The sequence below is a fragment of the Pseudonaja textilis genome, chromosome 1 (assembly GCF_049901715.1).
Source record: "Pseudonaja textilis isolate UNSWEBS1 chromosome 1, rPseTex1.2, whole genome shotgun sequence".
In the NCBI taxonomy this organism is placed as follows: domain Eukaryota; kingdom Metazoa; phylum Chordata; class Lepidosauria; order Squamata; family Elapidae; genus Pseudonaja; species Pseudonaja textilis.
In genome coordinates this window covers 76998789-77015475 of record NC_141990.1, presented here as the reverse complement: position 1 = coordinate 77015475, position 16687 = coordinate 76998789, and the positions used below count along the sequence as shown (strand labels likewise).

Below are 16687 nucleotides of genomic sequence, written 5' to 3'. Positions count from 1 at the left end.
TTCCCCTAAAATATGCTGAAGATGTTACCTAGCCTGATAACAAAATGTTTGGAAACCAACCCACAAGCTTGAAGAACAAACCTTCACCCTCACAAATATATATTTAAGTCCTAATTTTTTAAAAAACAAAAACAGACCAAAAAGAAACCAGAGTCTGTAAAACAGAAGGAATGTCCAAAGGGAAAATACACCAAGACCATGGTAGATCTTAGAGACTTGTTCTATGTTCTTAAATAATACTCTACCGGTAATCCTCGACTTACAGCTACAAGTGGGATGTGAACTGCCATCACTAAGCAAAGTAATCATTAAGTGAGTTGCATTTGATTTTACAATGTTTCTGCCAGTGATATTTGTTCAGTGAATCACTATGGTCATTAAGTGAATCCAGTTTCCCACACTGAGTTTGTTTGTCAGAAGCCCCTGGATGTTAATACATGATAATTATGTGACCTTGGGACATTTCAACTATGGTAAATATATGTTGATTGCCAAGCGCCTGAATTTTGATCATGTGAATACAGGGACACTGCAATGTGAAGACTAGTCGTAAATGTGTGGATCAGTCTTAAATCACCTTTTTGATGCCTTTGGAACTTCGATGAGTTGTTAAGTCAAAAGTTGAGGGCTATCTGTATTTACTATCATTAATACTGCTTCTAAGCAGATATGGGAGGATTTATATCCTGAAAGCAGGATGCAAATAATTGCAATATATGTATATCATTAAAAAAAAGAAGGGAGAGGAAAAAATACTATTTTGGCCAACTGAAACTAATGTTTATGGAGAAAGGGGATTACATGCCTTAAGAACAATGTATTTTATTCATTCTGTATTTAAAGGACTACACGCTCCCTATGTTCAATGAGAAGAAATGGATATAGCGAGTGAGAGCTGTTCCATTAATGAAATTCTACTCATCCTGTTCAAGCAAACAGAGAAGAATTATCAGCAGGAAGAACAGTCAAGATTGACTGAATAGCAAGGACAAGCTATCACTTTGGGGGTAGACACACATTGGGAAGTTTGAGAATTTGTGGTGGGGTATGTTACCTTAGGATGCTCTCCACATTTTTAATGGGACTTTTGTGAATCCCCCAAACATTGCTAGAAATAAATAGGATGGTAGAGGCTGAATTTTGCTTGAAGCAGACCTCTCTCTCTTTCAAGGGGAAAGCAGTGAGTTAGGTAATTTAATAAGGAAAATTCCGGGGACACATAGTTGCTTGTCGGAAAGACTAAGGGACTGTGAGAAATCTAGCATGAACTAAGTTTTTAGGGAGAAGCTGTGATAAAGTCAAGGAACAATAACTGTTAGGTACATCAAGAGAAACTCTGCAACAAAGAGTACTTCAATAAAAGAATGCCTATACAAGGAGTCCTCAACCTATAACCATTCATTTAATAACCATTCAAAGTTAAGCCAGTGCTAAAGAAAGTGATTTACAACCAATCCTTGCCCTTGCGACCACAGCAGTGTTTCCAGGAACGCATGATCAAAATTTGGGTGGTTGACAACCAGCATGTATTTACAATGATTGCAGTATTCTGGGGTCACATGATCACCATTTGTAATCTTTCCAGGGAGCGTCTGACAATCAAAATCAATGGGGGAAATCGGATTCATTTAACAACAATGATCTGCTAAATGAATGCAGCAGAAAGGCCATAAACACAGGCATATTTCTTAACATCGTTTAGTAATGAATGTTCTAGTCCCCATTGTATTCTTAAGTTAAGGATTACTGCATTGCAAAGGAAGGAATAAAAAACACTTGACTGCACTTTTGAATGTTGGTTATTCTTGCATTTTTTAAGAAAAAAAAACATGGATTTGGAGGTCCCCCTCAATGAAAAACACTGTTCTGCAGAATCCTTACTACTCTCCTAGTGCACCATCTATCTGTGTAGCTACCTTTTAGTTGTATTTCTCAATAATTAACTTTAGAGCAGCTGAACTCACATTAGTATATAAAGTATATATCCAAAGAAGGAAAGAGAATTTGCAGAAAGGAAAAAATGAAAAAAAAACCCAAGTTCCTTATTAATACGTGTTCTTCCAGGGCAGCATTTCTAAAAGTATTTCAGTAAAACATCTTTTTTCACATTTAAAATCTGCCTGTCCTAAATAATACTATTTGTTAAAACAAAGGTAAGAATATAAAAACATCTTACGGCTTGAAAGAGAATATGACAGCTTGCAGTTGATTTTTCTGAAAAGTTGCTTGTTGAATGGCCAGAGAATTAGCGTGAAGAGTTGAATGAGGTTGATTATCAACCCTGACATTATAAATACATAACTGAGAATAAGATGACAAATGAATTGAGACTTCAGAAATCCCATGATGTCCATGGTTTAAGGCAGCAAGGCAAATCCTCCAGAAAAGGAGAGAACAGTGCTCAAATTTGGAACGGTAACTGTGGAAAGACAATAGAACCATAACATTAGAAATAATCCACATGGAGTCTCTGCATTGCTTTCATTATCTTTTTACTTTATATTGCCCTCCCCTAAATACACTATTACTTCCAACTTAAAGTAGTTTAAAGAAACATATGAAAATAGATACCCTGAAACAAACACCTGTGTGTAAAGACAATATGACAATGTGTGCAAAAAGCAGGACTATACTATAACTGCTTGCTCAAACTCCTCGCCTTTCTATAGAACTAAACATTTCAGTTTAAAAATATGATATTTGTTTACAGTTCAAAAAAAAAAAAAGAAGTGTCTTATTCACAGCGGTAATAAGTACAGGGCCTGTAAAAGCTTGGAAAGCATGATTTGATAATAATAATCATAATAAAAAACCCTTTCAGAATGGGCTTCTTTGCTGCCAAGATCATACCAAACACGTTAAGCCTCAGTGTTACTTGGAAAATTATGGGTCACTTTTGACCGATTTTTAAAAAATGACAAATCATTTAATGTTTACTGACTTCAGATTCTAAAAATTCTAGTTTAGATATTTCTAAATGCTTCTATTAGTCTTTCCAAGCAATAAAAAAGAAATATTTTGTATTCTTTTTCCACTTTAACCCAAGGAATTTTTTCAAGAATTTACATATGCTATTTAAGCAAAGCATCAGATCCTATTATTGCTATTATCAACCCTACACCTCTATTGCAAAGTCAATTATTATTCATGGTGTCCAGTTTGTGTTCTCTCTCTGTCTGTCTGTCTGTCTGTCTCTCTCTCTCCCTCCCTCCCTCCCTCCACCTATCTATCTATCTCTCAGAGGTGGTATTCAGCAGGTTCTGACCAGTTCTGGAGAAACGGAAATTTTGAGTAGTTTGGAGAACTGGCAAATACCACCTCTGACTGGAGATTTTACAGTATCCTTCCCCTGCCACACCCACCAACCACATCCACAAAACTGGTAGTAAAAACATTTGAACTGTTGCTACATGTATAAATCAGCAGAAAAGCTTCTGAGAAAAACTTCTGAATGCCTGTTGTTATGTCAATCCTTAGTGATTACTGAAATAAGACCATGCAGTTTTCTTGGCAACATTTTCAAAAATGGCTTACCAATCAGAGTGGATTTGATTTAAATCAAGTCGATTTAAATCACGATTTAAATCACTAATAAAAAGGCTTGATTTAAATCATAATTTTTAAACAGCAACTGTCATCTCTTTCCCACAGCTGCTCTTCCTTTGACCTGCTGTTGTCTCACCAACAGTCTCAATATTACAGTATAGCCTCATGCTACAAAACGAAGCTCATTTCATGCTGAATAAACTAAATTATTAATGTATCTTAAATAGAAAACTATTTTACACAGATTTTTTACTCCAGTGGCATTTGATTAAAATACATTTGATAAAAATAAATATATATCTGATTTGAATTTAAGAAAGCATTTTAATTTTTTTTCAAATCAACAATTTTTACCCACCCTGTTACCAATACTTTATTCCTAAAGTTAAGAGAGAATAATTGGCAAAGTCACCTAGATGACTTTCACGCCTAAGAACAATCTCCCAGCTTCTAATCCAGTGCCTTGGATGACTATTCACAATTCCACTCTTGTGAAAGCTGTGTCTATCTAATCTGTGAGTCCAGCACTAGCATTCAAACTTCAAACAAACTTACTTAGTTGCATAAATTCAAGTCTATATGACTTTATGATACCTATAGAAACGGAATAAATAAACATCATAATGCCAGAAAATCATCACATATTTAAAAGAAAATTGGACTGTCTGAACTGAATTGAATTAAAGTAATGTATTAGTTTAATAATGGCTCCAGCCTAACTAAGAACTATCAGAGAAACTGCTCTTTCGGGATATTCCAAGTTTACTTTCTCAGGCACCTCTAAGAAATCTTTGAAATTGTGAAATAGATTTACTTTCTGAAGCAAAACACAGTAATTGTCCAAATTATGAGGCTGCATGGTAAGGATTAGGGAGGAATCTGATAAACCTACCTGTAAGGGACTGACATTTTGCTAAAGTAGTAAAAAGAAATGCATCGGAGTGAAAAGGGATATACTGTAACAAAAACTATTGAAATAGGAATACTATTTATTCATTTATTATATTCAGTATTTGGTATTGAATATGCTCTTTGGACAGACTACCTCAGATTATTATTAAGCAATTATTATTTGCAGAAATCAGTCTTCCTGTTTATTTAGTTTTCTAAGTTAAAAGGAGGAATAAAGATGCAAGTTCAGGAACCACAAACAAGAGAAGCATTTGGCATAGTTCTCAATAACTTTAAAAAAAATAGCTAAGCATCCAATTAGCCATCCCCGTCTTTTTACTTTTTTCATACTTTATTTCAGCTTTGTTTACAATCCTCATTGCTGAGCCAAACTTTTCTAGAACCGATATAATGAATATGTTCTCTTCCTATATTATATATATACTATGTTACAATATATCGGATACATACTATTTTTCATATAATATTGACATCCTAAGAATAAATCAGACAGGGTAGGGATGCTCTGGAACAGGGGTGTCAAACTCGATTTCATTGAGGGCTGCATAATGGTTGTATTTGACCTTGGGGAGGCTGAGGTTGCTGGGCATAGCTGGGGTAGGCATGGCCAGAGTGGGTGTGGCCATCTCAACATCACTCATATTGGGGGCACCTGGGGGGCCAAGTGCTAAGGCGGGACTTCCCTCAGGCTCTCCCTCTCATTATAATCTCCTTACTTCCTGTTGTGGTTCGCCGGCAGCAGGTGTGGACAGTTGAGGTCTTGGGAGACTCAGATGAGGGGCCTGAGTGTGATGCAGGGATGGGGTCAGGACTATCAGGGAGTGGAATGCTGCCTTTGGAGATTGTGGAGGCTGGCAGCAGTCATGAAGAGGTCCCCAAGGAGCCTGTGCCCAATGCACGTGCACTCAGAGCTGTTTGAAGGAAAGAACAGCTGCAGCAGCACGGACAATTCAGGAGTAAGGCTGTAAGGTAATGGCCCCTCCGTTAAGAGATAAAAGCCAGCTGAGAAACCGGACTTCTTTGGAGGAAGCAAAGAAGTTTTTGCACTCAAGCCTTGTGGATGTTCGGAATCTCTTAGTTGGTGTTTGGAGACTCTTTCTGTTTCAAATATTGCTTGGTAACTTTATCTTGTGTTCTCGGCAGCCTTGCACAACCTTGGCAAGACTCGTTCTTATCAGAGACAATTAGTTTGAAACAGCCTTTTAATCGGGAAGGAACGGAATTCATAAAGAATCATTAAAAGGTTTTGCTGTTACTTCCGTTTCGTGTTTGTTTCCTTGGAACAAGGTTTGGGTCAGAACACTTCCTTCCTTCCTTCCTTCTTCTTCTTCCTTCCCTCTTCCTTCTCCTTTCTTCTTCCTTCCCTTCTTTCCTTATTTTTCCTTCCTTGCTCTCTTCCCACCTTTTTCTGTCTTTCCACTTTCCTTTCCTGTCCCTTCTTGCATGATCAAATGCAAAAGGGGAAATATTGCTCCTTTTGTTTTGTTTTTAGTTTGTTTTGCTAGCCCTCTGCCAGCGAAAATGGAGCTATGGGCCAATCCTTTGTGGTTTCCAGGGTAGTCCCGCAGGCCAGATCTAAGTAACCCATGGGCTGGATCTGGCCCGAGGGCCTTGAGTTGACACCCCTGTTCTCAACCCCTTTCCTGAAATCTTGCCATTTCGTGGGACCTCACAAGTGTGTCTTTTCTGTGGCTGCTCCTACAATGTGGACTATTCCCCCCTCCCAATGATTTGGCAAGGCCCCACCCTCATTAAGACCTGGTTCTTTAACCAAAGATAAGATTCTATAGATAGAAATATGGAATGAGAACAATTGAAGCTTGCTGCAGGGTATATCTCAGAGGCACGACTAAAGCACAGGCTTTTTGTTTTTATCACTTTATCGGTTTACTGTTTTATGACTGTTTTATAGCCATTGGTTTTATTGATGCTGTGAGCAGTCCAGAGTTGCTTAAGATGGGCAGCCATATCAATCCTTTAAATAAATAAACAATACAGTATTAGAAAAACCTAGTTGCTAAAATGATGAGAATATCATTTTCTAATATAACCAGGGATGCTGTAGGGTGGCACTTCTGGTAAGTATGAAGTCAAGAGTTTCCCAAAACAGGAAGGCATCAAGTCAAGTGAAGTATTGGTGGAAATCCAATTTCAGAGTTGTACATGGTTGGGCAGGAATTGGCAGAGATTTAAAGTTATAAGCATGCAATAGGAACAAAAATGCCCGAAGCACTTAACTATCATCTGCACTTTGAAGAGTCTGAAGCAGAAGATAAAGTTTGAAAAAAGAAAGATAACGGAGACCAGGCACTGTACTTTTTCCTACTCAACTTATTTTCTTCTACTGATTGTACTAGTAAGAAAAATAGTTCCATCATTCATTGCTAACATTTTAGGGATTTGAGTGCATCTTGTGCATGAATGCCAGAAGTCAGATTTGGATTGATGGAGCACAATCTCTGGGTAAAACTACTTGTTTATTCAATAGCATGACAGAAAAAAAAATCGGATCTGGAAAAACATAATTCACAAAAAGTTCCCTAAATGACATGGTATTGCACGTAAATCAAGTTTAATAGAAAATTAAACTAGCCAAGCAATGATTTTAAACACTCCCAACTTATATTATAGGAATGTAACTCATACAGGTAGTCCTCAACTTACGACCACAATTGAGCCCCAAATTTCTGTTGCTAAGTGAGAAAATTGTTGGGTGAGTTTTCTTCCCACTTTACCTCCTTTCTTGCCACATTTGTTAAGTGAATCACTGCAGTTGATAAGTGAGTAACAAAAATTGTTAAAATGAATCTGGCTTCTCCATTGATTTTGCTTATCAGGAAGTCGCAAAAAGGGATCCCGTGACTCTGAGACTCTGCCTCTGTCATAAATATGAGTCAGTTGCCAAGCATCCAGATATAAATCATGATACCATAGGGATGTTGCAACAATCATAAGTGTGAAAAATGGACGAAAATCCCTTTTTCCAGTGCCATTGTGACTTCAAATAGTCACTAAATGAACTGTTGTAAATCGAGGACTATCTGTAATTTATTCTACAGGAAGGTATGTGATCATTCTGTTAGACATTTTTCCAACATTTGAGAGGCTGCCACAGGGAGGAAGGAGTCAAGCTATTTTCTAAAGCGGCTGTAGGCCAGACAAGGAATAATGGATGGAAACTGAACAAGGAGAGATTTAACCTGGAAATAAGGAGAAACTTTCTGACAGTGAGAACAATCAACCAATGGAACAGCTTGCCCGCGGAAGTTGTGGGAGCGCCATCACTTGAGACCTTCAAGAAGAGATTGGACTGCCATTTGTCAAATATGGTGTAGGGTCTCTTGCTTGGGCGGGGGGTTGGACTAGATGACCTATAAGGTCCCTTCCAACTCTGATTATCTGTTATCTGTTTAACATAAACATATGTTTTTCTTTAGAAGAAGAGTGGGTATGCTTTCTGATAGTAGAGCAGGTTGGAAATATAACTGCACCATTCAGAATAAATTACCAGCAAAAAGATTACATATCCCAAACAAGTGGACAGTAAAGTGGTAAATACATATTTGAAAAGCTTAATTTAGCAGATCAGGAAGGAATTGCCTGTTACAGCAAAGAATGAAGAGCTTTAGTTTTCTTTAAAAACTCACATATTGCAAAAGCTTCCAGAGACTGTAAACTATCATAGTGAAGGGGATGGAAGATTACAATACAATCATTTTAAGAAAGCTTGACAATAAATATTTGGGCACATCAAATATTTGCTGTTTCAAAACAACGAAGGATAAAAAGGAAATTAACTGGAAAGAGCACTGAAAGTAATATTATCTTATTTTTGGCAGCCATTCACACTGTGCCCAAATATTTATTGTAAAGTTTTCTTATAATGGTTCCATGCTAAAAATATTATTGATACAGCGCTCCTGACCTATTTCTTTCATACTTAGGGGAGGAGGTTGCACAGGTGGTTCTAGAATTATAACCACAAGAGCCCAGCAATTATGCTTATAACCCATAACAGTTGTAAATCAGGACATCATGTGACTGGACCTGAATTTGTAACCTTTTTTTGTGGCAATCATTACATTTGTGACCTTTTTTGTGGCATTTATTGTTTACTACGGAAACGGAAATTTGCTGAAAATTGGAAATTGCAAGGTGTGGTCACGTGACTGCAGGGTTCTGCAAATGGCCATAAATGCAGACTGGTTGCGGAATGCCCAAAATGTGGTCATTTGTGAACTGCAAAACCAGCTTGTAAGTAGCTTCTGTCATAACTTCGAACACTTGCTAAGCAAGCAATCATAAGTTAAGGACTGTCTATATTTAGTTACCAGTCTGCATCATTTGATGGAAACAACTAAAGCTTATTTTTCCCTATATCACTAGAGGGTACAAATCGTCCTGTATGAGGTTCCTTAAATAAGCAGGATCTATAACATGACCTCTCTGTACTTACAGCAGATTTATTTTTATATCTACTCAAAAGCCCATCATTGCAAGCTATAAAACTGCAGGCTCAGTTATTTAAATTGTGATGGCTGAATCACCAAAAATGAAATGACCTTCATTTATCTTGTCTACTGTGCTGGTCACACCAAAAAGCCGAACCTCGTAAGTAATGAGACATTATTTGAGATGTCATTTTGTGACAGCTACTGTGGAATTTATAAAGAAGACAAAGCTCCATAGTATGTAGTGCAGATTTCAAATTGGTTCATTACAGATTCCTGGCCAATAGATTTGTTGGGTGCATGTAGATAGAGCAGGACCAGGATTTCTTCAGCCTATCACAAGTGTTGCTACACGTAAGTAAAGATGACTCCTGTTTGAGTCATGGGAAAATTCCCATCATGAGTTGTATTCTCATTAAAGTCTGCATAATGAATGTAAAAGCTCCCTTCAAACTGGTTTAGACATGTACACAATAGGGACAAATTGTTCCTATTACCTGTCTGCTAGGGATTATCACAACATATATGAATGAATAAAACAAACCACAGCATCAGTCATTGTAATTGCAGATCAACCACATCCACCTTCAAACAATCAGAACAGTCAATCAATCAGAATAGAGCTGGAAGGGACCTTAGAGGTCATTTAGACCAATCCCCTGGTCAAATAGGAGAACCTATACCATCTCAGATAAGTGACTGTCCAGTTTCTTCTTAAAAATCTCCAGTAATGAAGCACCTACAACTTCTGACAGCACGCTGTTCCAAGCTGCTTAATTATTCTCACCATTAATTGTTCTCACTCACATTGTTAACTATCATTCCAGGGGAAGGAAAAATTAATACGAGAGAGAATAATCTGTGTAGTTGTCAAGTTCTTGATTGCTCCACCTCCACAAAAAATACAATTCTTTCATAGTTGTTGTACAGCAGAGGTTAGGATAAAGTAAAAAAAAAAAATCTCAGCACACAGATTACAAGTAATCCTTGACTTACTACTATTCATTTAGTGACTGTTCAAAGTTACAACGGCACTGAAAAGGTGACTTGTGATCATTTTTCATACTTACAACCGTTGCAGTATTCCCCTGGGCACATGGTCAAAATTTGGATGTTTGGCAACCAGCATGCATTTGAGTGTCCCAGGGTGATGTGATCACATTTGCAACCTTATGACAAGCCAAGTCAAGAAGGAAGAACTGTGGCAAGAACGGTCGTAAAATGGGGCAAAACTCACCTAACAACTGTCTTGTTTAGCAACAGAAATGTTGGGCTCATTTGTGTTCATAAGTTGAAGCCTACATTCCATTACAATGGAACTGATTTCCCATATTCCCAGGGTGGGGTCTTTCTCAGTTTCTTTCACAGAACTCCTGCATGAGCTGGTGGGAATCTGTTCTTTTCATTGATTAAAAAAAGAGAAATATTACACTGATTAAAATAATTTTCTTTTGTGTGCTAAGTGTACCTTTAAAGTAGCAAAGATCAGAACTCTAGAATTGGTCCTCATAAAATGTAAGCCAGCTTGCTACCTCTTCTCAAAGACAAGAGCATTTGAAAGAGGAGGAATGTCAGTCCACTAAACCAGATGATCATCAATGAGGTGTTTCTTAAGATAATGACACATTCTTCCTCTAACTTCTTTAAAAAAAAATTAAAGTTGTCTTGGTAAATGTTTATCCCAAAAGTGGATAAAAAGACTAAAAAACCTAGAGAGATAAAAGTTGACATTCTTTCAAATTTATTTGGATTTTTTTTTAAAAAAGTAATGACCTAATTGTCATTTTTTTCCCTTCATTGCAAAAGCTTGTTCTCAGAAACGTACGAAATTAAGTAACTGTGTCTTTCATACTTATATATTTAAATTACACTGAACATTCAGCAATTGCTAATCTCATCTCAGTTACAAATATAATATCTTCAGAAATGTTGACTCAAATGCAGTTATTAATTGAAAAGGGAAGAAACAAAAGTATCTATACGCACAGGCAACATTTTAGCAGGTTTTAAAGATACATAATTATGTATTCACTTTATAAAAAATAGTACATAAATGTTGGTTTGTCCATAAAAGTACACCTAGGTTATATAATTGAACAGTATAATTCAAACAATAATGATTCATTTATACACTGATTTTACAATTGTCTGGGTCTTCCAATCAGTGGACTTCAGATGCACTAGAAAACATTTTTGTTTAGATTTTACTTGAACAACGAACGGCCACTGTTAAAGCAATCCAGATATTACATTTAATCAATATTTGCATAATTGTATAACTGATATTTCGACACTGTTCACATCAGTTTCAATAATTTTGTAATACAAAAGAAGTGATTTCAAAATTAGCTGCCATTGAGAATTCAAGGATACTCATTCCCCCAACAGTTCATTAAACTAAGGTTTTATAGTACTATTATTCTGTTGATGTGATTTGAAACACAGATATAAACTACTGAATTCTGAGAATGATAGGATCATTTAATTTTTGCCCGCTTGGGAGAAAGATAAACATTGAAAACAGAAGAAATAATCATTTCTGTAATAAACTAACTTGGTTTTAAAATAATTATTGCAAAACATTTCTCAATTACATTAAGTTAAATACCAATTTAACTGACACACATCCTCCACGATTAAATCAGAAATATGAGAAAATTATATGTTTACCATTATTCTTTCAATGTATAGTATAGATAGGTTTATCATCGTCTAAAAGTGCTGCCATATCATAACATGGTTTCCTATTCAAACATGATACTGACAAACCAGGTTTTTCTCTATGACACATCTGTGCCTGATTTTTATTTGAAGCCCATTAAATATTAGCTTATCTAATTTATACCTTTAAAAGTACAGATCCCATAAACTCACAAAGTCTAAAAGTAGTTCCTAACCCTCAAATCTGATGAAGCACATCCTTATGAAGCACAAGAACACACCTTCAGGAATTAGTATAACAAAGAAAATGAGCGCAATTCTATTTAATCCTAATTTTAGGATTTTGCAAGGAAGTAGTAGGTGAGAATAAAGACATCTAGATAAAAACAACAGAAGAGAACAGAAGAGAAGCTCAGGGTTGAACTGCGGAGTCTTAAATGTCTGCAAGCAAGCAACAAAGCACAGAGAACACCAAGCCACACCTAGATAAATTCTGGAAGTTGTGGAACGTAAATCTGCTCACAAAAAGAGCATATTAGATTTCTCCATTGGTAGTATATTGCAGTGACACTCATTATTTCAAAATTATCCCATGAGATGCCAATTAGCATGCACTAAAACACTCCAAATTAACCAAAAGTATGGTCTAATCAAAGTATATCCTACTATGCTGCAGGTTAAATATATCTCCGTCAGACATAGGAAGCTAAAATGGAAATAGAAATTGGGTATCTGTATGATGCAGAGAGATTTTTTTTAAAGCATTGTAAGTAGAATGGATAGAGTATAATTTGGAATCTAACTGACAAAAGAAATGATTTGGGCCAGCAGATTATGCTACCTCTTTGGATGCATACATAAAATTATATAAATGCACTCCTTTCCCCTCTGATGTTAATATCAGTCTGCATTGAATGTCAAAAAAACCCCTATAAATATAATACTACACACTCTCTCCATATCAGTTAGGCACAGTAAAACTCTTCCATAAACTACTGAGAGTTAGTTTGCACTGTAGTGCTGTTTTGTCCATAACTCAGGATGAACTGCTTTTAACAACAAAGTACAAAAGAGACTGCTTTATGCATGCTTGTAGCAGAAAGGAAAGCATTTCTATATGCTAGGTTAGACAGTATTTTTCTACTAATATGTTCTTTCCTAAAAAAATTACTATTTTTTTTCCAGCTGATTCGAATCTTCTCCTCTCAAACTAAGAACTTACCTCCTTTCGCAAGGGCCACAGCGTCATCATTTAGACTTCTGCGTATAAATGAATATTACATTTATCATCTCATTTCTTAGATGTCACTAATTATTTATTCACCACCAGAACACAAACAATGAAAGTCAAAGACTAAAATCTGATAAAAGAAGGAAGGAAGGAATGCAAAGCAAAGAGAAGCCATAAGTCAACATTCAAACTCAGTATTTCTTAATGGTGGAAGGAAGGGCAGACAAAAATGTCGTTCAAGTATAATTCATTCCTAGATGACAATACACAAAGGTGGACATTGTTATTTTCTTGGTAACAATACTACTTCTGAAACATTTGACTTCGCAGCCTAGACTTAAGAGCCCTGGGTTTCCTGATAGTCTTTCATTTAAATACTAATCAGACCTGAACTTCAGTTTCTTCCAGATTAGCAGTAGACAAACCTTTTTAGAAGCTACCCTTATGCAATTAAGTCACTCACAGGTCAGGATGTTCTGGAGGGCTGGCGCTTAAGGGCCATAGAAACAATTGTTTCAGAGTTGCTTTCATCCATTGTTAAAAATTAAAAATCAATAACCGATTCTTCTCAATCCTAAAGGGCAACTTAAGGCATTTGAGTCCTAACCTAAAAGCATCTAAAAGCTTCGCAAATTATTTACATGAGCATAATTGCACTTTAGGCTTCATACACATTGGTCATCATAGGAGGGGTTAACCTTACATAGGATAAGAAAATCATCCCATAAGTTCAGCCTTATTGGAATATAAATGGCCTTGTTCCTCCAAAATTTGGCTCCAAGGAGATAAGCAAATCTTTTGAATCCTCAAACTCAAAGAATTAGAAGTGAAAACCCTTCAAGTTCATGGGCTTTAATATAGAAGTCTTTCAGCAAGAATGATCTTAGCAAGAAGGAAAGGACACTATAGAGCACTGCACACCAGAACAACTAGACACAAGGAAAAAATTTTCCCGAACGCCATCACTCTGCTAAACAAATAATTCCCTCAACATTGTCCAACTATTTACAAAGTCTGCATTACTACTACTAATCTTCTCATCACTCCTTATCACCCCCCTTTCCACTTCTGACTGTATGACTGTATCTTTGTCACTTGTATCCTTACGATTTACATTGACTGTTTTGTAGTATGACTAGATTGCTTATTGTACCTTATGACTATTAAGTGTTGTACCTTATAATTCTTGACTCTATTCTATTACCTATACACAAAGAGAGAGGGAAAGAGAGACTCACAAATGAAAAAGTCCTCTGATAATTTAGCTACTTTTGCCTTTGCAAGCAAGATAGTCAAGGCTGGAGAAAGCTATCTCCAGATGAGTGGATCTGAACTTCTAGAATTATTGCTGAAAACTCTGAAAATTTAAGTATGCGCATCTCAAAGCTATCTGGTTTAAGAAAAGTTGCTCAAACATTTCAGATTTTTAAGTGAAACAGAGTCAGTTCAGAAGACTCAAACAATCACATATTCGTTATGTTTAACTATCCACTGGTGCATAGGAATAGTACACCCGAAGAGTGTTATTTAAATATCTAGTTGTCAGTAGGGTATGAAGCATACCACAGGAATTTAGTGATATTATAACATCTTATAAGACTAAAGCCTATTGAGAAAGCTACTCTTATTATCTATTTAGTTTCCATTCTATTTTTCAATATAACACATTCAAAGTAATCACACCCTATTGCATTCATATTTCAACACCATCACTATGCAACATGCATTACATTCAGCTATTTGTTATTCTTGTTAGGTTTACATCAGAATCTGGAATGTACAATCCAGACAAACCACCTAGGTAACTGATTCCAAGAAAGCCCTCCAAGAATACACTTTGCACATCGATGCACAGTATGCTGTCAAGCACAATACGAATCCAGGGTAATTGCTTTCCTTCATCTCCACCCCAGTGCAGGTAGCTGTTTCCTGCTTGCCTGAGTTACGTGTTTCTGATCAAAAGCATTTTCCAAAACTGAGGAGCAAATACAGCTTTTCCTACAGACGCTTTCTTGAATCACAAGGGGCAGATTCCACCTGCAAGCAGAAACATACTCAAAAAAAGAGCGTTAGAAGAGGGCACAGCTCTTCCATCCATTAATTTCTTCCCATAGAAGAATCAAATGTTTTGCACACCTAGGAAGCCAAATGTCCCAGTTGCAACATCTGAGCGAATAGATGTGGAATTTCATCCAAGCATCTGCCAGCAGCCTTAAAGTAAGATGCAAGAGACACAAACGTCTTCATCAAGGCACAACTTCTGATAGTTAAACTAGCAGTCAGGGCACTTAATTTTTCGCACCTTCGCTAATATCCTCATACCTTCCCTAGCGACCACTCATTACTTAAGGCAACCTCCGTGTCCTCCTTGGAAAGTGAAGCATATTCAGGAGAGCATCTGCGACCTAAAATGTCACAAACGTCTGTTTCCTAGGCAACCCCTCCCCTCCCCCACCTTCTCCTTGTGCTTGGGGAAACAGGCCAGAAAGGAAGCAACGCGCGAAACACGCTGGAAACCTTGCACAAATTATATGCATCCCAATACCCCACGGGCCTCGCTTAAGGGCCGTATGAGGTTTCCTACCCCCCCACCCAAAAAAAACCCAACTCTTCTTTTTTCGGCGGTGTCCATGGAAACGGTGACGGGGGAGAAATCTGTTGCACGACCCGAGAGAGAGAGAGAGAGAAGCAGCCGGTACCCCGGACATTGCTCGTTCGGCTTCGACTCCCTTTCCTCAGAAAGAGAGGGTTTTTTTCTTTGTTTTGTTTTTGCAAAACCGGAATCGAAGGGCTTCTCTATTGAGGGAGTGGGGGAGAGGAAAACCGAAAATCACGACCACGTCCTTCCCCCCGACCCCAAAAAATCAAGGTCCTCCTCCCGACCCCCCACCTCATCTTTCTTCCTTCCCCCACCTCTCCACCCTTCCCTCCACTCTCAAACAACTAGACACTTCCGTGCTTTTCAAAGGCGACATCCCAAGCCGAGGGAAGAGGGGGCGAAGGGATGTGGTTTTTGTGTGTGTGTGTGTCGGGGAAGGGAGGAGCGGGAAACCCCCGAAACAAATGTTAGGCATGCAAAGGGGAAGGTTCCCTGCAACTCACAGCAACAAAATCCACGCGTGCCTCGGGCTCACCCGCCGCTAACATCGATGTTCCGAAGAAGTGGGGCGCCAGCCGGCTCGTCGCCGCTTCTTCGCCCCAGCCTGGAATCAACCGACGGGGGGCGGGGAGGGAGGGAGGAGAAGGGAAAGCGAGACTCCACCTACGGGGCGGCTCCTTCAAAATAAATTTTAATTTTTAAAAATATATTAATTTAATGGGTGTGTGTATGTATATGTATATATTGTTAATGTTATATTCGTTTATATATATAGAGAGAGGCATTAGCTGAATATATATATATATATATATATATATATATATATATATATATATATATATATATATATATATATATATATTATAATCTATATCTATATCTCTATCTATCTCTATCTATCTATCTATCTCTATCCATCCATCCATCCATCCATCCATCTATCTTCAGCTACAACTTTAAAAGCACAACTATAATGACGTGGGAAAATACCCGAACAAAGCTGAATACCATATATATATAGATATATAGATATATTGATAGATAGATAGATAGATAGATAGATAGATAGATATAGATAGATAGATACAGATATATAGATATATAAATAATAGAATTCTTTATCGGCCAAGGAATTTGTCTTGGTGCAAATACTCTCAGAATCCATAAAAGAAAAGATACATTCGTCAAGAGTGGAGAATCATAAGGTATAACACTTAATAATACTCATAGGGTACAATAAGTAATCAATATATATATCGACATATATATTGATATATGTGTGTGTGT

At 37.1% G+C, this 16687-nt stretch overlaps 1 protein-coding gene across 3 annotated transcripts in view; it reads right to left on the bottom strand.

Annotated features, from left to right (window-relative positions):
* Window positions 1–16036, bottom strand: part of AGPAT4 (1-acylglycerol-3-phosphate O-acyltransferase 4) — a 44344-nt gene extending 28308 nt beyond the window's left edge. The window contains exons 1-3 of one of the 3 annotated variants that reach the window (XM_087938746.1): window positions 15904–16006; window positions 10147–10302; window positions 2177–2419 (exon numbers count right to left, since the gene is read on the bottom strand). In XM_087938746.1, coding sequence (XP_087794872.1) covers window positions 2177–2354 — 178 coding nt within the window. In that variant the 5' untranslated portion in view covers window positions 2355–2419; window positions 10147–10302; window positions 15904–16006. Of the gene's footprint in view, window positions 1–2176; window positions 2420–10146; window positions 10303–15903 lie in introns of all 3 variants that reach the window. The other 2 variants (XM_026705089.2, XM_026705090.2) reach the window with 2 other exon arrangements.
* Window positions 16037–16687: the final 651 nt, after the last annotated feature.